Below are 23,405 nucleotides of genomic sequence, written 5' to 3'. Positions count from 1 at the left end.
TGGTGGTCTCTCAACAAGCACCTGCTGCCCAACTCTGTGCAATCTGGTCTCCCCTACGCTAGCCAGATTTCACAGAGGAGATCAGATTTCACAGTCTGTGACCCATTTTTCATAGCCATGAATTTGATAGGGCCCTAGGTATGTTAGAAGATGTAGTCCCTTTCAAAATAATAATACAAGTACTATAGCTAGCTTAGTAGTTCTACAGTTATATTGCCATATTTCTCATATTAGCTGGCTTGAGTCTAAAAGGAAGAGGCAGACTACTGCCCTATTTAAGGTCTCTGCTACAGTGAATCCTGACACAGTTAATTAGGGCTGAGTCATTACTAGTCATACTTAAAATTATTGATTTTTGTCCACTGTTCTCTCCAATTTAAAAATCTAATGTTCAATGAATTCTCAATGTATGATAGCAGGAGCAACTGTTTTTAAAAGCAGTGGCTGTACAATTTGTCTAAATGTATGTTACTGATTGAGGATTTTAGACAGTTCTGCAATTCATTAGCATCTCAGATAATTCACTGAGGAGAATAACAGCATCAGTTATAACTTACTAACACTGTCAAAACCACCTCCTGCCCAGATGTTTTCACCAAATTAACTGACTTTCAACTCCAAGACCCAAGCTAACAGTGATTTGGGTACAAGACCAGTTTGTATTCATTGAAAACATTGTTGCTTTTATTTTTCTCTTTTGTCACTTTTAGATTGTTAGCTGTTTAGGAGCAGTCTGTGCCACACTGACAGCCCTTCACGCATTACAGGAACTACCACAATACACATAAAAGAGAATCTAGTTCCTCGCTCTTCTTGTACAGCATAAGAGGGAATTATGCCCACAGCTGCCTGGAAAAGAGCCAATGCAAAGAGCCAATGCAAAAATGCTTGTGTGATCTAAAGCCATGTCAGATGTTTCTAACTGAATCCAGTACTATTTTTAAAAATACTACCCAATACATATCAGATTAGACTAGTGGCTGTTAATGTTAGGTGTTTTGGGCTCTTCAGTCCTGACTGGTTTAACAAATTAGGGCTTGTCTATACTTACTGTGGAATCGATGAGCGGCAATCGATACATCGGCAGTCAATTTAGCGGGTCTAGTGAAGTCCCACTAAATCGACCGCAGATCACTCTCCCGTCGACTCTTGTACTCCACTGGATCGAGAAGAGTAAGGGGAGTCAATGTGAGAGCGTCTCCCGTCGATATAGCGTAGTGTGAACCCTGCGGTATGTAGATTTAAGCTACGTCAATTTGAATTATGCTACTCACTTAACTCAAATTGCATAGCTTAGATTGATTTAGGCCTTGTCTACACTACAGGGGAAGATCGAGCTAAGTTACACAATTCAGCTACCTGAATAACGTAGCTGAAGTCTACGTACTTAGATCTACTTACCAAGGGGTCCACGCTACGCTACTCTTCTCGATACAGTGGAGTACAGGAGTCAACAGGAGAGTGATCTGCGGTCGATTAAGCGGGTCTTCACTAGACCCGCTAAATCCACTGCCACAGTGCTGATTACTAATATTGGTATTGCAGTAGTGTTTACAGGCCTTAACTAAGCATCAAGGCCCACTGTGTGAGGCCCTGTCCATGCAACACAGCAACGGTCCCTGCCCTAAAGAAAAGACAATCTAAGTGTTAATTGTTTCTGTAAGGCTAAATAATTAAACAAAGGGCTAAAAATTCATTGCATATCTACTACAACACTTCACAGGTCAAGGTGGTTTAGACAACAGTTAGCTTATCCTACCTGGTCAAAACTCTTGTTTAACTGGGTCAAAGCAATATCATGCTTTTTCATTAGTTTCTGGTATTCTGCCAAGCTGTCTGCTTCCTTTGTGAGTTTCTCTAGACAAAGCAAAGTAGGCGAGGCATCAGATATGTGGCCATTAAAGCAATAGTTGAGCAAACTCTGTAATAGTTTACATTTATTTGCAAAATAAGTTCCAGTCAAGTTTTCATACCATAAACAAGTCTGCAGAGTAAAATGCAGTGCTTCATTCTGTTTGGTGCCTTCAAACCTGACCTCATATTGTACTCTTATAAAATCCTCCTACCTCTGTGGCAACAGTATTAAAGAAAACAGCTATGGAGGAACTACTAGAGTAGGGGTTCTCAAACTGGGGGTCAGAACCCCTCAGAGGGTTGCGAACTGTCAGCCTCCACCCCAAACCCCACTTTGCCTCCAGCATTTATAATGGTGTTAAATATGTAAAAAAGTGTTTTTAATTTAAAAAGGGGGTCACACGTCGAGGCTTGCTATGTGAAAGGGGTCACCACTGTAATACAGCATATGTGGCTGGCAGCAGAGCACACCTCCCTTCTATTACACTCTTTGCATAGTCTCTTTAGCTCTCTTCTAGTCTATAACTGTAGGAGAGGAAGGGTCCATTTCTGCCATGGGAAAAGTACTGTCTAGCCTGTGCCATGACAGGTTAAGCTTTCATGGGAAGTTTAAAGTTCCCACGTGCTGCAGGACACACTGTGCTGCCGCACTCTGCTGACTCCCACAGAGGCAGAAACTGGTTGCAAAGCTCCGCTCGGTGTTACTTAAACTACTGCAGCCCCTTAGGCCGAGACACGTCAATCTATTTGGCTTGAGCCGGGAGGTTGCCCCTGTGGTAGCTGACTCCGTTCAGTCAGTCAATCTGTGCCGCTGCTTCGCCCCCGGCCCCTGCCCTGGCAGCCGCGCTGCAGGCGCAGCGTGAAACCAACCGGGTGCCAGCGACGTTTAACTCCGCGGGCGGCCGCTGTGACGGGAGGGGGACCGGGCTCCCCGCGCGTCCCCTCGGCGAGCGGCTCCGCGGCCGGGGTGCAGGGGAAAGGCGCGACAGGCCCGGCAGACAGGGGCGCTGCCCCACGCGCGGGGCTCCCCGAGTGACCAGAGCGGGGCGCGGCGGCTCCGGCGCGGAGCGTAGGGAGCACCGGGAGGCCGCCCCGCGCGGCCCCTCCCGTTACCTAGCGCAGCCGCCATCCGCCCGTACGCCGCGTCGGAGGCGAGACACTGGGGCGCGCTCGCAGCCATGCTCAGCCAGCCGGCGCCGCGCCCAGCCCCACAGTCAGAGGCTTGAGTCGCGCGCGCCTTCCCCCCAGCGCCCTCGAGACTCGTTCCCTAGCCCGCTGTCACGTGACCCAGTGCCACTCATGTGACCTGCCCCCTCCTGGAGTGGCTGTCACGTGTCCGGGATGGGCCGTTTGATCTGTGGCTGGCGTGGCTGCTCCCCTCTCTCCTCCCCCGCCCCCCTTATCCTTCCTCCTCTCCAAGGAGATGAGCGCGCGCACACACACGCCCCGTGGCAGGCAGCGTCTCGGGGCTGCGGGCAGCGATGGGAGAAGGCGGGGACTCCAGCGCCCTGGGCTCTGAGCAGCTGCGGCTGGAGCTGGGGCAGGAGAAGCAGATGAAGTGAGTTCCCGTCCCAGAGCGGTGGGGAAAGGGGCCGCGCTCGGTGCCGGCAGCAGTGCCTGGGAGTCAGCGTGGGACGTGCTGCGGGGTACGCCGGGGAAAGGCTCCTAGCGCGCTACAGAGGAGGTCAAGACTAGGGCCTGCCTGGTATAAGGTTGCCTAGTGCTTTCCATTATAACACCCTGCTGTCAGGTGCTTCTAGCTTTGCCATCCCTTGAGCACTGGGGCTGAACTTCTCCAGGCTGGTGTCTGCCTGGGGCTGAGTTGTTTTGGGAAAAGGTCAGCCAAGGAGCTCCAGCTGTTTTAGAGAATGAGGCTAAGGAAATGTTTTCTCTTTGCTACAATGTTCTCACAATCTTTGCTTTGAGATGCTCTAGCGCCCGCCTGCTTTGAAGCAGGAGCTTGACATTTGGCCAGGGGTGGCCTCTGTGCTCGGGATGTGCCTCTTGCCAGCCCCAGGAAGTTCACACAGATTTAACCAAGTTCTAAGCCTTTGAAAAATATGCACATGCTCATAGATTTTAGCAGCTAAATTCCCCAAAGATTCCATCTGTGCTGGGCATGCTCCAGCGCTTACAGCTCTGGACTGCTGCAGACTGTGAGGGGTCGTCCAGGTACTTGAATTGAGAGCAGGGAGCCTTGTTTTGTTTGTCTGTGCTCCAAGTGACCTACTGATAGCCTGGAGAAGGAAGCTGCCTGATGCATGCAGAGAGGGCAAGAGCTACATGGTCTGTGGGAAGTAGATGGGACACAGAGCTTGGTGGGAAGAAGCTGGGATTGGAGGCTTTCGTGGTAGAGGGAGTTGAGGTGGGAGGAGACTGAAACTGGCTGTCAAATGAAACTGGGAGCTAGGAAGGGAAATGGGGGAGGACTTGGGAGTCACTAGGTTGGAGGAGACTGAGACTGAATGAGGCTTTAGGAGGCAGACTGGGACTCTCTGGGCAAAGAGAGTGGGAGGAGTGGAATTGGGAATAGTGGGCGAGGAAGCTGGGACTGGGATGGGAAGTCTGGAGAGGTGAAATTAAAATTTGCTGGGCAAAGAGACTAAAAGGGGGATGAGAAGCCTGAGGAGTGGAGACTGGACTGCCTAGGTGAGGCAAGTGGGACAAGAAGCCAGGGGAGAGGAAGCGACAGGACTAGGACACATTGAAGGGCCTGAGGCAGAAAGGGTCAAGCTTGAGGAAAATGGGCAGACAACTCTGTGCCCACTAGAACACACTCCCTTCCAGAGTCTGGAATGGAACCCCAGATTCCTAAGTCTCACCATCCTTCTGCTGTCAGCAAATATTACTCCTGGGGGAATTGTGTGCCACTGCACACGTGCACACTTCTTGTTGGATGCAGAATTATTTTTTTCTGCAGAAAATACATTCTGTGGAAGAAGTGCTGCAGTTCCGCCTTTCACCCACCAGAGGGGCTGTGGCCCCAGAACAGCCCGCTGACCGGCACTCGCAGCAGGCTGCTTTAGTCAGAGCAGCCAGCCTGCCAGTGTAGCCAGGTTAGGAGGCACAGTGGGGCACACAGGGCTGTGGGGATGGGAGGTGGGTCACAGACGGGGGTTCAGAAGGGCTAGTGGGGGGGACAGACTGGGGCATGGGCTCAGGAGTTAGTGGGGTGACAACATTGAGCCAGTGTCTGAATGGGAGGGGAGCTCTGGGACACATGGGGATGGGGGGTGCAGGGACACACAGGGCTAGGGGCAGATGCGCCTGATTCAATGGTAGAGGTTAGGTGTCAGTCAGGGTCTGTATGGAGGAAGCTCGCCAACTCCCTCCAAAAGAAACTGTTCCATACTTCTCCCACCCACACCAACAACCCTCCAGGTTCACTCCCAGGTTCCTTCCCTCTCCCTCAGCTCCTCTGTTACCCCTGACTCCCCCAAGCCTTTGCACCGCTTTGGAGGGATGTGGGAAATACGTTTCTGAGTTGTAGTTTAAATGAATTACTCAAAGTTCTATATTAATATGCCTAGTAAGGAATCCATTTGCCAAAAAAAAAAAAAAAAATTCCTGAATCTTTTTTTGTCTGTATTGTTATGGACATACTTGCTGACAATATTTTGAAATAAATTATCAAAATAATTGAAACTGGCATGATCATATTGTGTTATGTTGACAAATAAAATATGCAGAATTTTGCAGAATTTTAAAATATTGTGTGCATAACTTTTAATTTTTTTGGTGCAGAATTCCCCCAGGAGTAAAATATCTCTGAAACCCACTGGCTCCTTCTTTTGGGGTGGGAGCAGCAGTCGCCGGATACTCTCATGATCTTCTTGCCTCTAACCCTGCCCTCTCATGCATTTATCTCAACTCTCTCCATCCTCCTCATGCTTTCCTTGCAGTATGCTAACTCTCTGACTTTCTCCCTTCCTGTTGGTGTCTTCTGTTCAAACCAGCAACTGTTTTGTAACCCTCCTGCCCCTGTGCCCCTCCTCCCAAATCTGAAGTGGATGGGGACAAAGAGTGACTGGAGCAAGGAGTAAATTAGGACTTCTCTCCCCTTCCCCCTGGTGACTTCCAGCCTCCTTGGGTTATCTGGCCCAACCTCGTCTTGGACTGAGGGCTTCCTTTGAAACCCTTGACATTTGCAGGCCCCAGCTTCCCCACAATTGGTTCCTTCCCTATCTCTTCCCTGATATGTCAGCTTCCCATCCCCCGTTTGCCTTCCTGCTTCTTTGATCATTGATTTGGCTGTTTAGATGCTGTCATTTTACTGAAAACTGATGTCATTTCTGGTACCAGCAGTATGGTAGTCCTGGAGATACTGCTTGAGTCCTCTTTTTTCTCCCACTCTGGGCTTCACGTATTCTGCCATGTTGTATCCTGTACTTGGAACAGTTGCCATTTTCTTGTTCACCCACATCCCTCATTCTCTTCCTCTCCTTAAACCTCACTTTTCCAGTAGCCCTTTCTCTCTTTTTCTCATCTGTAATCCTTTTTCCTTACCTTACATTCCTGTTAATCCAGTGTTTTTGTTCACTTTAGGCTCCAGTCCTGCAATCATGTCTGCACAAACTGGTGGTGTCTTTGCAAATTTAAGAGTCCACCTGCATGGCTCAGTCTGTTTGGGGGACTGTGTACTGAGCCTAATGGCCTGCTAGGCAAGGCTGAGAGCTTCTTAATGAGGCTTTGATCCCTTAACCCTTAACTAGGGGACAGAGATACTCATGAAGACCAGGGCTTTAAAAAGTGCGCTCCGAAGTGATCAGAGGAGGTAGCGAACAGGAGCAGCTAACACTGGAGTTTTGAGGGGGAGTTTGAGGTGGGGCTAGATACACTCAACATTCTTTAAATTTAAAGCCAAAAACACCCCCTGATAAAAACAAAACATCAACAAAGGAACGAGCTGCAAGAGTAAAAAGAGAATGCAGGCAGAAGTCCAGCAACAGAATGGGGGCTATCCAGTTTATTGCACCCAATGTAGCATGTATTATTACCTGCCCTATGGGCAGGTGGCGTATATATGCATTCGGTGCAAGGAGCTCCTGTCCCTCAGAAACCATGTACGGGCTTTGGAGACCAGAGTGGCTGACAGCCTCTGTGCTATTGAGGAGGATGAAAGTCTCAGGGAAGGAGAATATCCAACTGGAGCAGAGGAAAACGATACCATAGTTGGGACCTTCCTTCCAGATAAAGTTGTGGTATCCTCTCGCACTGAGGATACCTCTCCGGGAGAGGGAACTCCAGTTATTAGGAAGAGACAGGTAATAGTTATGAGGGATTCGATCATTAGAAACATACATAGTTGGGTTTATGATGACCGGCAGAACCGCATGGTGACTTGCCTGCCTGGTGCAAAGGTTGCAGCTCTCTCAAGATATCTAGATAGACTTATGTGTAGTGCTAGGGAGGAGCTGGTGGTCGTGGTACATGTACAGTGACATAGGGAAGGATAGGAGAAAGGTCCTCGAGGCCAAATTTAGGCTGCTAGGTAAGAGACTGAAGTCCAGGACTCCATGGTAGCATTCTCTGAAATGCTTCCAGTTTCACACGCAGGGCCAGTTAGACAGGCAGAACTGCAAGGTCTCAATGTGTGGATTAGATGATGGTGTAGGGTAGGGAAGAGGGGTTTAGATTTATTAGGAACTGGGGAAACTTTTGTGAAAGGGGGAGCCTATACAAGAAGGATGGGCTCCACCTAAACCAAAATGGAACCAGATTGCTGGCACTTAAAATTAAAAAGGTCATAGAGCAGTTTTTAAACTAAGGACTGGGGGAAAGCCGACAGGTACAGAGGAGTACGTGGTTTGGACAGAGACATCTCTTAGGGGAGGATTTAATCTTTATAAATCTTTATTTATGGAGATTCTCTGTGTCCTAATAAGGAGGAGAGGATGGAAGGTGATAAAATATGGGTAGGATCTGATGAGAAACAGTCAAATAAAAAAGAGTCCCATTCAATTACATCATGTAATGGCAGACAGATAAGTAGTGACAAGTTTTTAAAGTGCTTGTACACAAATACTACATAATAAGATGTGTGAACTAGAGTGCCTCGTATTAAATGAGGATATTGATGTAATAAGCATTGCAGAAACTTGGTGGAATGAGAATAATCAATGGGACACAGTACTACCAGGGTACAAAATATATCGGAAGGACAGAACAGGTCATGCTGGTGGGAGGAGTGGCACTAAATGTGAAAGAAATTATAGAATCAAATGAAGTAAAAATCTTAAATGAACCAAACTGTATCATAAAATCGCTAAGGATAATAATTCCATGCTCTAATAATAAGAATATAGCAGTAGGGATATATTACCGACCACCTGACCAGTATGGTGATAGTGACTGTGAAATGCTCAGTTTGATTAGAGTGGCTATAAAAATAAAAAACTCAATAATAATGGGGGATTTCAACTATCCCCATATTGACTTGAGTACATATCACCTCAGGACCGGATTCAGAGATAAAGTTTCTTGACACCTCAAATGACTGCTTCTTGGAGCAGCTAGCCTTGGAACCCACAAGAGGAGAGGCAGTTCTTGATTTAGTCCTCAGTGGAGCTCAGGATCTGATCCAAGAGGTGAATATAGCTGGACCGTTTGATAATAGTGGCCATAATATAATTAAATTTAACATCCCTGTGGCGGGAAAAACACCACAGCGGCCCAGCACTGTAGCATTTAATTTCAAAAAGGGGAACTACACAAAAATGAGGAAGTTAGTTAAACAGAAATTAAAAGGTACGGTGCCAAAAGTGAAATCCCTGCAAGCTGCATAGAAACTTTTTAAAGACACCATAATAGAGGCTCAACTTAAATGTATACCCCAAATTAAAAAACATAGTAAGAGAACCAAAAAAGTGCCACCGTGGCTAAACAACAAAGTAAAAAGCAGTGAGAGACAAAAAGGCACCCTTTTAAAAAGTGGAAGTTAAATCCTAGTGAGGAAAATAGAAAGAAGCATGAACTCTGGCAAATGAAGTGTAAAAATATAATTAGGAAAGCCAAAAAAAGAATTTGAAGAACAGCTAGCCAAAGACTCAAAAAGTAATAGCAATTTTTTTTAAGTACATCAGAAACAGGAAGCCTCCTAAACAGCCAGTGGGGCCACTGGACAATCGAGATGCTAAAGGAACACTCAAGGATGATAAGGCCATTGCAGAGAAACTAAATGAATTCTTTGCTTTGGTCTTCATGGCTGAGGATGTGAGGGAAATTCCCAAATCTGAGCCATTCTTATTAGGTGACAAATCTGAGGAACAGTCGCAGATTGAGGTGTCATTAGATGAGGTTTTTGGAATAATTGATAAACAGTAATAAGTCACCAGGACCGGATGGTATTCACCCAAGAGTTCTGAAGGAACTCAAATGTGAAATTGCAGAACTACTAACTAGTTTGTAATGTATCATTTAAATCAGTTTCTGTACCAAATGACTGGAGGATAGCTAATGTGACACCAATTTTTAAAAAAGGACTCCAGAGGTGACCTCGGCAATTACAGGCCAGTAAGACAGAAAATATCATGTTGCCTCTATATAAATCCATGTTACACCCGCATCTTGAATACTGCACACAGCTGTGGTCGCCACATCTCAAAAAAAGATATATTGGAATTGGAAAAGGTTCATAAAAGGGCAATAAAAATTATTAGGGGTATGGAATGGCTTCAATATGAGGAGAGATTAATAAGACTGGGACTTTTCAGCTTGGAAAAGAGACAAATAAGAGCAGATATGATAGAGGTCTATAAAATTATGACTGGTGTAGAGAAAGTAGATAAGGAAGTGTTATTTACTCCTTTTCAGAACACAAGAACTAGGGGTCACCAAATGAAATTAATAGGCAGCAAGTTTAAAACAAAAGGAAGTATTTTTTCACACAATGCACAGTCAACCTGTAGAACTCCTTGCCAGAGGATGATGTGAAGGCCAAGACTATAACAGGGTTCAAAAAAGAATTAGATAAATTCATGGAGAATAGGTCCATCAATGGCTATTAGCCAGGATGGGCTGGGATGGTGTCCCTAGCTACTGTTTGCCAGAAGCTGGGATTGGGCGACACTGAATGGATCATTTGATGATTACCTGTTCTGTTCATTCCCTCTGGGGACACCTGGCATTGGCCACTGTTGGAAGACAGGATACTGGGCTAGATGGACCTTTGTTCTGACCCACTATGGCCGTTTTTATGTTCTTAATGATCAGGACCTTAGATTGTAAACTGAATGGGGAATGTGTCTTAAGCTGTGTTTCTAAAGTGCCAAGATTTATATAGAGGAATATATGATTTTAAATACAGACGCCCCCCGGGTTACGCAATCCCGTCTTACACAAATCCGCACTTACGGAAAAAGTTCCGTAAGCTAGACATAGGAGGTTTTTTTGTTTGTTTTGGGGTTTTTTGTGTAATTGTCGGGTATACGTTTCCGACTTATGCAAAATTTGAGTTACGCAAGGCGTTCCGGAACGGAGTGCTTCCGTAAGTGGGGGAGTGTCTATAATAAATAATTATCAGAAAGGTAATTGTGGAGTTTAATATTTAGGCTTTCTGCTGCAATATTAACCATTTTGTCCATTTAACTTGGTATTAAAGCATCATGGAAAGCATATCTCACTAACACTGACTAGATACCTGAATGGGTGGAAATGCAAAAATGATGTCAGTTCTCAGTGGCTCCTTCCACTGTCAAATGGCTCATAAATGCTTGATTTAATCAAAGCTTAAATTTCCAATACAATTGACAGTTTGTATATTTTGAAGACATTTCACACTCTAAAGCTCTAAACTTTTTTTTTTTTTCAAATTAAAGTTTAAGTAATGAAAATAATAGTGACTTAGCTCCTATATTTCTAGGGGAAATTTTCTATTTGTTATATATAGGGCCCTACCAAATTCACGGCCATGAAAAATGCCTCATGGACCATGAAATCTGGTCTCCCCCATGAAATCTGGTCCTTTGTGTGCTTTTATCCTATACTATACAGATTTCACTGGGGAGAGCAGCATTTCTCAAATTGGGGGTCCTGCCCAAAAGGGAGCTGCGGGGGGGGGGGGTCACAAGGTTATTTTAGGGGGTATTGCCACCCTTACTTCTGCACTGCCTTCAGAGCTCAGTGGCTGGAGAGTAGCGACTATTGGCCGGACACCCAGCTTTGAAGACAGCACCCCGCCAGCAGAAGTGCAGAAGTAAGGGTGGCAATGCCATATTATTCCACCCTTACTTCTGCGCTGCTGTCTTCAGAGCTGGGTGGCTGGAGAGTGGCAGGTGTGGACTAAGGGCCCATCTCTGCAAGCAGCAGCACAGAAGTAAGGGTGGCAATACCATACCCTGTCATCCTTACTTCTGCGCTGCTGCTGGCAGCGGCTCTGCCTTCAGAGCTGGGCTCCTGGCCAACAGTCGCTGCTCTCCAGCTGTCCACCTCTGAAGGCAGCACCGCCGCCAGTAGCAGCGCAGAAGTAAGGGTAGTAGTACCATACCCCCTACAATACAACCCCCCTGTACATTAACCTTGCGACACCCCCACACACACACAACTCCTTTTTGGGTTAGGACCCCTACAATTACAACACCGTGAAATTTCAGATTTAAATAGCTGAAATCATCAAATTTACTATTTTTAAAATCCTATGACCGTGAAATTGACCAAAATGGACTGTAAATTTGGTAGGGCCCTAGCTATATACTATTTCAAACCCTGGGTTTAGCTGCTAGTTATTATATACTTTGACAATTAGTTTCTGAAGAATGAAATCTAAGTCATTGTCCTAATATATGGCCGAAAAGTATCTAGAAGAATGATTATTAGTCTCTAAGCAGTGAGTTCTGAGTTAAACTAAGATCAAAATTTCCAATAGCATTTTTCTCAGGTGTACTTGTATGTATCAAGAACTAAGATAATCATTAGTTCATTAGCTTAACACAGGATGTCTTGCCAGACAAATATTGATATCTAAAGATAGTATATGTTATCTTCTTATGAAAATGTCTCCAATCACAAAATTTCAGAAATGCCTCTATCTTTCTAAAGCACTGTAGCAATCCTAGAGAAAAATATTGTAATGATGGGACATTGGACAGAGTGCACTGGTGCTCTGAGGTGGTACAGAGAATTCTCTTTGAGATGCATGGCTAGCGGATCTTGCTTACATGTTCAGAGTCATACTGATCACCATTTTGGGGATTGGGAAGGAATTCCCCTCCCAAGTTAGATTGGCAGGGACCTCGGGATTTTTGGTTTGGTTTGGGGGTTTTTGTTTTTGTTTTTCACCTTTCTCTGCAGCATGAGTCTAGCTCACTTGCTACGATCATCTACGTATGTCTCACCAAATCCTTTCCCTGCCATTGCAGGGGCCTCAGGCATTCGTGCACCTCAGTCCCTCCTATTCCCTGCCTATGGCACACAGTAGTTTAGTCCTCTGAAGGCTGTAATATTTTAGTCTAATCCAGTTACTGGATTTACTACAGGGCAACTGAGTAGGGTTTAGTAGCCTATGTGCAGGCGTCTGATGGTCCCTTCTGGCCTCAATCTCTCCAGTGTAGATAATGGAATATAAGCACAAGGACACTTCATCTGTACATAAAATTAGTTAAAAAGTTAGATTTTGTTGTTAGTAAGAAGATTAATTATATAACCATTTAATTAACTTCTCTATCACAGGGAAATGCTTGAACTCTCAATATTTGAATTGAGAAACACGATAACAGAACTTGAAAAAAGACTTAGCAGTGTTGAGGATGAAGGTAAGTGAATAATAATTAATCTCGGCAGGATTCGATTTTAGTCGAAAACTGTCAGTAAATGTGGATTTCAGCTGACACATTGACTGGAGTGAGTGAGTGGGTCCCTGACAGCACTGCTGCAGAGAGCTCCCTGTGCTTCCTCAAGGCAGTGACACCTGGTCCCTGTATGCTGGGGGTGAGGGGGGGCTGTGGCCCTGGCAGGGGTGAGCAGAGACTCCTGCTAGGACTGCATGGAGGAGGAGAGGAAAAGCTCCCCGCTGCAGGAGTGGCTACTGTTTGCTGAATGGCTCTGCACTCCCCACCTGGGAGTGCCGGGGATCTCTGCTTTGCCATGCCAGTACTGCAGCCTTCTCCACATCTTGTGCCTGCAGGGACCAGTGTCACTGGCCCAGCAGTTGTGCAGGGAGCTCTCTGCAGCTCCGCTGTAATGGGAGTGGGGCTGTGACAGCAGAGGGCTCCCTGCACGCCATGGGGCCAGTGACACCCAATCCTTGCAGGCACAAGGTTTCAAGGAGACTGGTTCTGGTCCAGCAAAGCGGAGACCCCTGGCCAAGACTGCAAGGAGCAGGAGAGGAGACTTTGTCGTCCCTGGCCTCAGAGGAGGCCACCCTGCTGCTGAATGGCTCCGTTTCTGGGCAGGAACCATTCAGCAGCGTGGTGGCCTTTCCTGTAGCCAGGGGATTTGTCATCCTCCTGACCCTGGCCAGGGCTCTCTGCTCTTCCTCTCCAGGACCACAGCCTTCTCTGCACCTTTTGCCTGCAGGAATCTAGTGTCACTGGCCATGCAAGGGAGTTCTCTGCAGCTCTGCAGTCATGTTCCAACTTGCTTGCTCTCCAGCCCTCCCCAGCCAGGAACTGCTTTTATAGTATGTACAGACATACATTTTAACAATGAGAGTAATTAACCACTGGAACAATTTACCAATGGTCATGGTGGATTCACTATCGCAGACAATTTTGAAATCAAGGCTAGATTTTTTTTCTAAAAGATGCTCTAGGAATTATTTTGGGGAAATTCTATGGCCTGTGCTATACAGGAGGTCAGACTAGATCAGTGTTTCTCAAACTGGGGTCCACGGACCCCTGGGGGACCCCAAAGGTATTCCAGGGGGTCCGTGGGCCCCACTGATCAACTCCTCCCCCACCCTCCCTCAACTCCTCCTCCTTCCTCTATTTCCAGGAGGCTACTGAAGCCAAACCGGGAGATTTTAGGTGGTAAAAGTCCGGCAGTGCAGCGGGGCTAAGGCAGGCTCCCTACCTGCCCTTGCTCTGCACCGTTCCCAAGAGTGGTTGGCACGTCCCTGCGGCCCCTGAGGGAGGCAGGGGGGTTTCCGCGCACTCCTCCCACCCCGAGTGCCAACTCCGCAGCTCCCATTGGCCAGGAACTGTGGCCATTGGGAGCTATGGGGGCAGTGTCTGCAGGCAGGGGCAGCGCCCGGAGACTCGCTGGCCCCCCCACCCAAGAGCCGCTGCCAGAGAGATGTGGCAGTCGCTTTTGGGAGCCGCCTGAGGTAAGCGTCAGCTGGCCGGATTCTGCACCCCTCACCCCCTCCCATACCCCAATACCCTGCCACAGCCCAGAGCCCACACCCCACACCCAAACTCCCTCCCAGAGCCCTCACCCCCTACTGCATCCAAACTCCCTCCCAGAGCCCACACCCCCTCCTGCACCCAAACTCCCTCCCACAGCCTGAACCCCTCACCCCCTCCTGCACCCCAACCCCCTGCCTCAGCCTGGTGAAAGTGAGTGAGGGTGGGGGAGAGTGAGCGATGGAGGGAGGGGGGATGGAGTTAGCAGGGGAAGGGAAAAGGTGGGGAGAGGGTGGGGCCTTGGGGGAAGGGGTGGATTGGGGGTGGGGCCCGGGGCTGAGCAGGGGGGCTTGGGAGTCCCCGAAAAATTTTAAATCAAAATGGGGATCCTCTGGTTGCTAAAGTTTGAGAACCGCTGGACTAGATGATCACAATGGTCCCTTTTGGCCTTGGAATCTATGAATCTTGAAGATGTAATAAAGACTACAAAAGTACATTAGCCATGTATTTTGTATTATTTCACATATCATGAATGAAAAATATAAAAAACATAAGTTTCAGTTACTGGATGAAATCCTGACCTCACTGGGTATGTCTACACTGCAGTGTAAGACCGTGTTTGTCCCCACCCCTTTGTGTCTACACTGCAATTGCGCTAACCAAGAGCGTAGACCCAAGGTTCCAGGACCCTGCAGGGCTATCAGGTCCAAGTTGAAGTCAAGCTGGGACCCAGGGTCCGAGTCTTATTGCTTTGCAGTGTAGCCACAGCCCCATTTGACTCAGGTCCCCAGAGTCATCCGGAGTATCCCACAATTCCATGGGACAACTTCTTTAGTCCTCTCTATCCCAACAATTTGCAATCTACTCTATTGAAAACAGAAACACCCCTTCCCCTGGGAAGCAGCAGCAGCTCAGGTCAGTGTTAACCCATTCTGTTCTGATTGCTGATCTGCAGACATACTATCAGGGAGCTTCCCCTGGGTTTGTAATGGAGAGCAAACCGATCAAGCCTTTTGCAGAGTGAGCTGCTTCCTGGTAATGTGCAGAGCAGGCAGTAAAGTTTTCCCACAGTGCACCACGTTTCTAGAGCTAGAGCGGGTCTCATTTCAGAGGGCAGGAGGCGAGCTAGGGGTTCTGGGATATGGTTACTGTGACTCGGGTCTGCCCACTGACTGCAGTGTGGACGCCAGAGCCTTACGGTCCAGCACAGGTCATGAAATTCTTAATTTAGGGTTAAAATACAATGTAGATGCTCAAGCCCAGGGGTTCCTGGACACGGGTCAGCTGACTCTACATTGCAGTGTAGACGCAACCACAGAAGTAAATTGCAAAACTCCCATTGACTTCCAGGGGGCCAGTATTTCACCTAGTATCTTTTTCAAGTTCCCTTGTTTGTAAATGGACACTTTCTTGGTTACACAAATGTGGGGTGCCAGGCTCCAAAAGGAGGTGGAGTCATTCTGAAAAAGGCAATTTCTAATTCTAGTGGTATGAATTAAATTTTGGAAATAAATATAGTAACTTTGTGTTTCTTTTGAGGTAATGAATGGAAAACCAGGTATGAGACACAAGTAGAATTGAACAGACAACTAGAAAGGCAAACTGGTCTTCTTCAAGAAAAGATGGAACATATTTGTGGAAATCCAACAGGTAGAAATGTGCATTCATAGATATATTAATATATAATTTTATGAATACTAGAGAAAAATATCAAGGTATCACATATTTTGCTTATTTACAGATAGATTGTCTTCTATTACAGATAGATTGTCTTCTATTCGCTCCTTTGATCAAATGCCTGTGGTGAGTAGATTGGCGTTTAATTGCATAAGCATCTAACAATTCATTGTAGCTAAGGAAATTATTAAATAATTTCAGCCATTTGCAGCCCAGAAAAAAATCAGTGACTCTATCCAGAAGCCACAAAAATCAACGCATTTATTTTTTCATTGTTTCACCTCTGCAGTTGTTTATTATCTTGTAAGACCTATAGTAAAACAAGTAAATAGAGGATTCATAAGACATGAATCCTGGGATATATTATCTTACATATTACAGTGGGAGTTTTTACTGAGTAAAGACTGCATGATTGGGTGCTAAATCATGAGTCAAACCTAGACAGTTTCAATTAATAATTTATATAATGTATATTCTCGATGCATTTAGTACTATTACAAATACATTGTACACAACATATTTATGGGGAAATCCTCACTGTAGAATAAACGTTATATTTGTACAATACAAAATGGCTTAAGCATTTAAATTTCTTTAACTTCACTTCCTCCAAAGCCATGCAGACTTCACATTCACCCAAAGACTGAAAAATTGACCAGTATGAATGAGGCTGGTTAGGGAATGGCACTCGGGAACCACAGAGACCTTCACCCATAATGTGGGTGCACAAGGGGGCAGAGTGAAAACAAAGTTGAATTCTGGATTTTTCTTTTGTTTTTTAACCTCTCAAGCTCCAGATACTCTTACTTTAAGGCCCTTTGCTCCTCCCATTCTGTTGTCCATCAGGGAACTAAGAAATAGAGAATCCATGTAATATAGGCAGAAGTAATATAAAGTATGGCAATGTGACACTGTGAAATGTTCCTTCCAGCTTGGGAGCTCACGGGAAAAACTCTGAGTGGTTCAGGCTTTCCAGATTGGATGGAAGGAGGTTGAGCCAGGATGTAGCTGCATTGTATATTAAGCTCTCTTCCCAACCCAGTGCATTTCCAAATGGAAGTGTATGTTTTGGAATTAATACTGCTCCAAGCACAATTAAATTCTCTCTATAGCTCTGACCCCCTTAGATGGAGGTTTGGGCACATCTATGATGAAGGAAACCAATAACAGCACAATTTCTAAGGGATCTGTTCTGCCAGAAGGCAGAGAAGGAATCGAAAAAGGAGCATAGAGGGGCCTGCACTTTTTCATTGGTATCTAAGAAACTTCTGGGTTCCCAGGGTATGCCCCTGCCCTGTCCATGACGCCTCCCTCACTCTTATTCCTCAGGAACTGCAGGTGTTCAGGCTTGCAGATTTATCCAAACCTTTTTTTTTTTGCTCCTGTAAGTTTGTCTGTGAGAAAATGGAAATATTTAGCCCTTTGAAGATTAGAATGAGAAACTGACATTTCTTAATGGACAGGAGCAGGGAGATCAGCCGCTAGCCATCATCCTACTTATGTTCAGTATTTTTAATGTTATTTATTAAAACTTCAAAGTCCCAAACTTGCCATTACATATGAGATCCTATGAAGACATCCATATAATGTTTTTTCTAAATGATATGCTGTAGTTCAAACAGAAATTAATTCAGGGAAGTCTTATGGCCTGTGTTATACAAGGTCAGAGTAGATGATCACAGTGGTCTCTTCTGGCCTTGTGAGCTAAATAACGCTTCCAGTAGATATCATGTCATTTCTACAGTGTCCCAATACTGGATAATGGATTCCTTTCTGGAACATTGTAGAACGATAAAGTCTATTAGTTCTTGTCATCTTTATGTTATTTTTAAAACACCTTCAGGAGTTTAAGAATTTATGGGATTGAAAGACTGTGATAAATCTAAAAAGTTAGGTACTGGTATGAGAACTCTTTTTTGACTAGAGAAGATGGAATGAATACAAACAAATTACCTTTGTTTCATATTATTTTTTATTTATTTGTAAGTAGCACGTATGAACCCCATTGAGCTAGTCCTGTACAAACACAGACCAAGACGACCCAAAGAGCAAATTGATGCCAGTAATTATAAGCAAATATCATGTATGTGTTTGCCAGACACCCACAACACATTGTCTGGCAAAAGTCTACTTTCTCCACATTCCACTCTCTGCTTTTAAAAGCTACAGGTCTTGTTTTTGAGCACCAACAGGGTAATGACAAAAATAAGCACTCAGGTACCACGGCAATGAGCAAGTTATAAGCATCTAAATAGAATGGAATAGTTTACATCACGGCAAACTCTTGGATGGTGGATAAGGAAGCACACTGGATTTTCCATACCCAGAAATTGAAATAATTGCTTTCAAAGGTCAATACCATTGGCTGTATGGACTTGGAATATTGCTGAGGAATTTTTCCTTGCTTTGGAAAAGGTGTAGTTCATTCATGTTTAAACACACAGGTATTATTTTGATGATCTCATTTTGACTTGAAATTTCCTGTTTGTTCATTTGTTTCCAAAAGTGATGATGGTGTCATCCCCTTCAAATAGCACAATAATATAGAACCAATAATACAAACCTTTACTTCTTTATAAGTGGAGATTAGAAAATCATTTCTGCATGTTGAGGTTGGATATTGAAAAGCTCTGAAATAGAACTTCTATAGTGAAGACTGTTAGTCATAACTTCCTTTGTGCCCCAGTGAATAATACACAGGCTGTACTGTAATTCAGCAATAATTATGAAGAAATTGAAAAGCAGTTCCTTTGAAACCTAGCCCAATGCGAATTTTACTTCCTCGTTAGATAAACCAGTTAGCATTTGTTCACTTCTTTTTTGTTAAGCAATATTATGTGAAATATACATAGGCTGTCTCCTAAATATCATTTCCCATGCTAGGAGACAAAAATATTCATATTTTTTTTCTCTCCTTATAGTTACTGCAAGAAAGCCTCCCTAGACAGAGGCTTTATTATGCAAATAGAGGAAGGCATACTGCAGAATCAGTTCAGAAGAACACACTTCAGATAGCATTACCTTAGCAACGCTCTAGTTAAGATTAGCTGCGGAACCAGGGTTTCTATTATAAATCACTGTGTTCAGCATTGTCCAGCATCATGATTGAGGAAATTCAGAAATTATTGTTCAGGCATTTGCTTTGCAAAACTGCATTGTAGTGAAAATGCTGGATACATATTAGCCACATACAGGCCAACCCTGTGCCTTACTGGGGTTCTGCAATTGATGTTACACCACTAGCAAAGTGTGTGCGATGGTGTCACATTGGAGAAAGAGCTGAAAACACAACACAGACTGGGTATCTGGATCCTAAGAAGACGTATGTTGAAATTGTTCTCTGAGCCTTTGCGTGGGGGACATCAGCACTTTGCCAAGGTGGAGGAAATTTTGACAATTCCCTTAGCGGGTCACCTTTCACTGAACTTCACTGACGTTGTTTGCTTAAGTCTCAAATAGGGATGTGTGAAAAGTGTGTCTGAGTTTCCTTCTCTTTGCAAACTTCAATACCAGCTTGGAAAAGGGTCTGCACCGGTCCCTGAGATGTCCCTGATACAGTTTAGGAAGACAGCAAGCTGGTCCCTGGTATCAAAAAGGTTGAGAAATACTGCTCTAGACCTCTACAGCACACCTTATGTGTCCAGGAGACCCCTGTTAACCTAACTTCCCCTGCCTCATTGTCATCCTGGTATGGGATGTTCTTCCTTTGATATCTTTGGTCATAACCAAGTGGTTACTTTCCTTGTCTTTATATGGTCTTCAGTGGGGCAGGAAACACCTGCTTTTTCTCAGCAAGGCAATAGGAGCAAAGGAAAATCCTGCTACCAGCCCTTCTTATAGCTATACAACTGGGGATTATAGGTCTTCTGTTCCCTAGCTTGTGGCTGGTCAGAAACCCTGGTGGTTCCCTAGCATCTCCTGGGTTGGCTCGGGAAAGAGGGTGCTCCTTGGAACTTGATGTTCATGTAGAACCTGAACCAGTCTGTGCCAACCCCTGAGCCAAACAAACTGACCCCGGCAGAGTTCATGCAGCCTGTCATAATCTTATTATTATTTTTTAATATAGCTTTAATGTGAATTATTATATTAGCCACAAGGGGGCACTTGGTATTTAAATATGCATAGCCCTCCTGGGTTCAGCTATACTGAAGCCTTTAGTGTTCAGTGCACAAAATCTCACGTGTACAGTATACGCAGAAACATGCTTTGCTAAAGAACTTTAATATTTCATTTTGTCACAGTAATTATTACAGTAGGAAATTAGTGACAGTTTATCAATAGAGCTAAAAATGGAGTTCAATTTCAGAAACATGAAAGATGCAGCATTACTTTTTGCACTAGGTTTTAGATTTAATTACTTCAGCTGATAGACATACCTCCTGGTGTTGGAAGGAAAAGAGTTTATTTTCTGGGTGAAACTACATGTGATTTCAAATGTCAAGTAGAATAGATTGTAGAGGCTTCATGGTTTTTTTTACGTGCCAAACAAATGTATTGCTTATGTGGCTACCTGGTAGAGGAAAATCGAAGAGGATTAAGGCTGGAGTGAATTGCTGCTAGACCATTAGATAGCTCAAGTCAGTCTCTGGTGAAAGTAAGTTTTCTACGTTGATGATGTCACCTGTTTGTCACTGTGGATATGGAGGAGTGATTGATGGAAATTGTCATCTGCATTCCTAGTGGTAGCAATACACTGAAAAATCCACTGTGAAAACAGCTTGTGTGGGTGGTTTTAAAATCCAACTGTAATATAAATCTGCATAATTTCATTTGCTGGCAGGTGTTAAGTCAACAGCATACTTCGGAGGGAATAAAAAAAGAAAAAGCGTGGGGATAAATGCAGAAAAGATTAATTGGGGGGGTTTCCCTTTACTGTGAAGCTTTGGATATTGGTCACTGCTGGAAATTAGACTTGATGGATCATTGGGCCAATAACATATTTGCTAGTGAAGAATTCAGTTATGTAAAGAAGTCTCTCAAGGTATTATTTTAAAATTGCAGCATGTCTTTTAGCCCATCAACTCACTCAGAGTGACTTGATAGGCAGTTTAATGAAAACTAAGAATTTTAAATCCCTTAGTCAGCTTATGTCTCCTTTCCAGGAATACATTGTCCGGCTATTCAGGGTTTAGCAGAAGAAGTTGTTAATAAACCTTAATTTACAAGAATGACAATATTTAATTAAACCAATTTCAGCAATAAAGTTATCCTGACTTTTTCAGGGTTTAGATCAGAATTTATCCCACCCACTCAATCTTGAGGCTAGGTGGCAGCATATTCTCACAGGTCAGTGCTGGATAAAAGAGGGAGATAATGGTGTGGAGGTCACTCTGGTGCACCCCCTGCAGTCAGTCACAACACCACAGGTGAGTCCCTGCCTCAGTTTCCTTTTTTGGGCTATCAATTAGTTAAGTAAGGCCCACATATAGTGAACGTTGCCCTTTCAGGAGTCCAGTTTATTTAACCAAAGTCTGAACATAGTATAGACATTAACATAAGAATAGCCACACTAGGCTGGACCAATGGTTCATCTAGCCCAGTATCCTATCTTCCGACAGTGGTCTATGCCAGATGCTTCAGAGGGAATAAACAGAACAGTGCAATTATCAAGTGATCCATCCCCTGTTGTCCCGTCCCAGCTTCTGACAGTCAGAGGCTTAGGTACACCTACAGCATGGGATTGCTTACCTTACCATCTTGGCTAATAGCCATTGATGGACCTATCCTCCATGAACTTATCTAATTCTTTTTTGAACCCAGTTATAGTTTTGGCCTTCACAGCATCCGCGGCAATGAGTTCCACAGGTTGACTGTACATTGTGTGAAGAAGTTCTTCTTTGTTTTGTTTTAAATCTGCTGCCTATTAATTTCATTGGGTGACAGATGGTTCCTGTGTTATGTGAAGGGATAAATAACACTTCCTTATTCACTTTCTCCACACCATCATGATTGTATAGATCTCTCTCATATGCCCCCTTAGTCATGTCTTTTCTAAGCTGAACAGTCCCAGTCTTTTCAATCTCTCCTCATATGGAAGCTGTTCTGTATCCTTAATCATGGTTTTTCCCTTCTCTGTACCTCTTCCATTTAAAATATATCTTTTTTTTTTAGATGGGGCAACCAGAAATGCACGGAGTATTCAAGATGTGGGCATACCATGGATTTATATAGTAGCATAATGATATTTTCTGTCTTATTATCTATACCTTTCCTAATGGTTCCTAACATTGTTAGTTTTTTTTTACTGCTACTGCACATTGAGTGGATCTTTTCAGAGAACTATCCACAACTATCCACTATCCAAGATCTCTTTCTTGAGTGGTAACAGCTAATTGGACCCCATCATTTTGTATATATAGTTGGGATTATGTTTTCCAATGTGCTGTACTTTGCATTCATCAATATTGAACTTCATCTGCCATTTTGTCATCCAGTCACCCAGTTTTGTGAGATCCCTTTGTAGCTCTTCGCAGTCTGCTGTAGACTTAACTATCTTGAGCAGTTTTGTATCATCTGCAAATTTTGCCACCTCACTATTTACCCCTTTTTCCAGTCATTTCTGAATATGTTGAATAGCACTGCTCCCAGCAGGGCTGGTATTAAACCGAATAGCACCCCAGGCAAGCAGTGTATTCGGTGCCCCCCCTCCATTTGTTAAACTTTTGAATACCTTATTTTTATTGCATTTGTAGTCCATTTCACGACTTTGATGCACGATTTGCATGCATGATTTATCCCTGTCATATAAGACGATAAATTTGCCCGCTAAGATCTGTAAATCTGTATTTATTCATGCCATATATAAGCAAATTAAAAAAAATAATTTTGTCTAAGCGTATAGAAACTTTAATTTTAAGAATAACTGAAATGTACTAACATCAAGAAATTGAACTGTGCACCAACATTGGGTGGACAAGCATTAAATAGTGTTACAGTAGGTGACAGCCTTAGAATGTCAACCCTAGTTAGGGTGACCAGATGTCCCAATTTTATAGGGACAGTCCCGATTTTGGGGGCCTTTTCTTATATAGGCACCTATTACCCCCCACCCCCGTCCGATTTTTTACACTTGCTATCTGGTCACTCTAACCCTAGTCCTTTAGTTCAAAAGGTCGTTTTTCTTGCCTTTGCCCTCGCAAAATGAAGCACAGCGTCAGAGAGATCCAAAGACTGGCCAATGGCCTTTTCAAGCGATAAAATAGAAAACCATGTCAGTCTCTCGTTGGCCATAGTCGGTCGATAGAAGATATATTTTAATGAGCCTGAGCTTCGAAAAGCTGCGCTCACCACTCGCGACTGTGACTGGCAGCATGAACAGAATCCTCAAAGCTATCCATACATTAGATAAAATGTCCTTCAGCTCTGCATCATGAATCAATTGGAGAACTTGAAGTGGAGAGTGCTTCCCATGTGGCAAAATGTGACAGATGTTGTCCAATTCAACATAGAGGTCTTAATCATTGACATCCGAACATTCCCCGTGTCTCTGTCCAGTGAAGGTCCATACAACTGTTCAAGAGTGTTTTCCTGTCCTCCGGCAGCTTACTACGGTCATACAAAAAAACCCAGGTCTTTTTTGTGGTGCTTCATTTGTCC

The 23,405-nt window shown here is 44.4% G+C and overlaps 1 protein-coding gene across 1 annotated transcript in view; it reads left to right on the top strand.

Annotated features, from left to right (window-relative positions):
- The first annotated feature begins 3,227 nt into the window (after window positions 1-3,227).
- LOC113406785 (coiled-coil domain-containing protein 169-like) overlaps window positions 3,228-23,405 on the top strand; it is a 42,636-nt gene continuing 22,458 nt past the window's right edge. The window contains exons 1-4 of the mRNA XM_026653491.2: window positions 3,228-3,412; window positions 12,520-12,602; window positions 15,672-15,782; window positions 15,895-15,935. Coding sequence (XP_026509276.1) covers window positions 3,336-3,412; window positions 12,520-12,602; window positions 15,672-15,782; window positions 15,895-15,935 — 312 coding nt within the window. The 5' untranslated portion in view covers window positions 3,228-3,335. The remainder of the gene's footprint in view (window positions 3,413-12,519; window positions 12,603-15,671; window positions 15,783-15,894; window positions 15,936-23,405) is intronic.

Source organism: Terrapene carolina, unplaced genomic scaffold (assembly GCF_002925995.2).
Source record: "Terrapene carolina triunguis isolate 2854851 unplaced genomic scaffold, T_m_triunguis-2.0 Scaffold139, whole genome shotgun sequence".
NCBI classification, from domain to species: Eukaryota; Metazoa; Chordata; order Testudines; family Emydidae; genus Terrapene; species Terrapene triunguis.
Note: the sequence above shows the minus strand (reverse complement) of the source record. Positions and strands in the feature narration are given on the sequence as shown.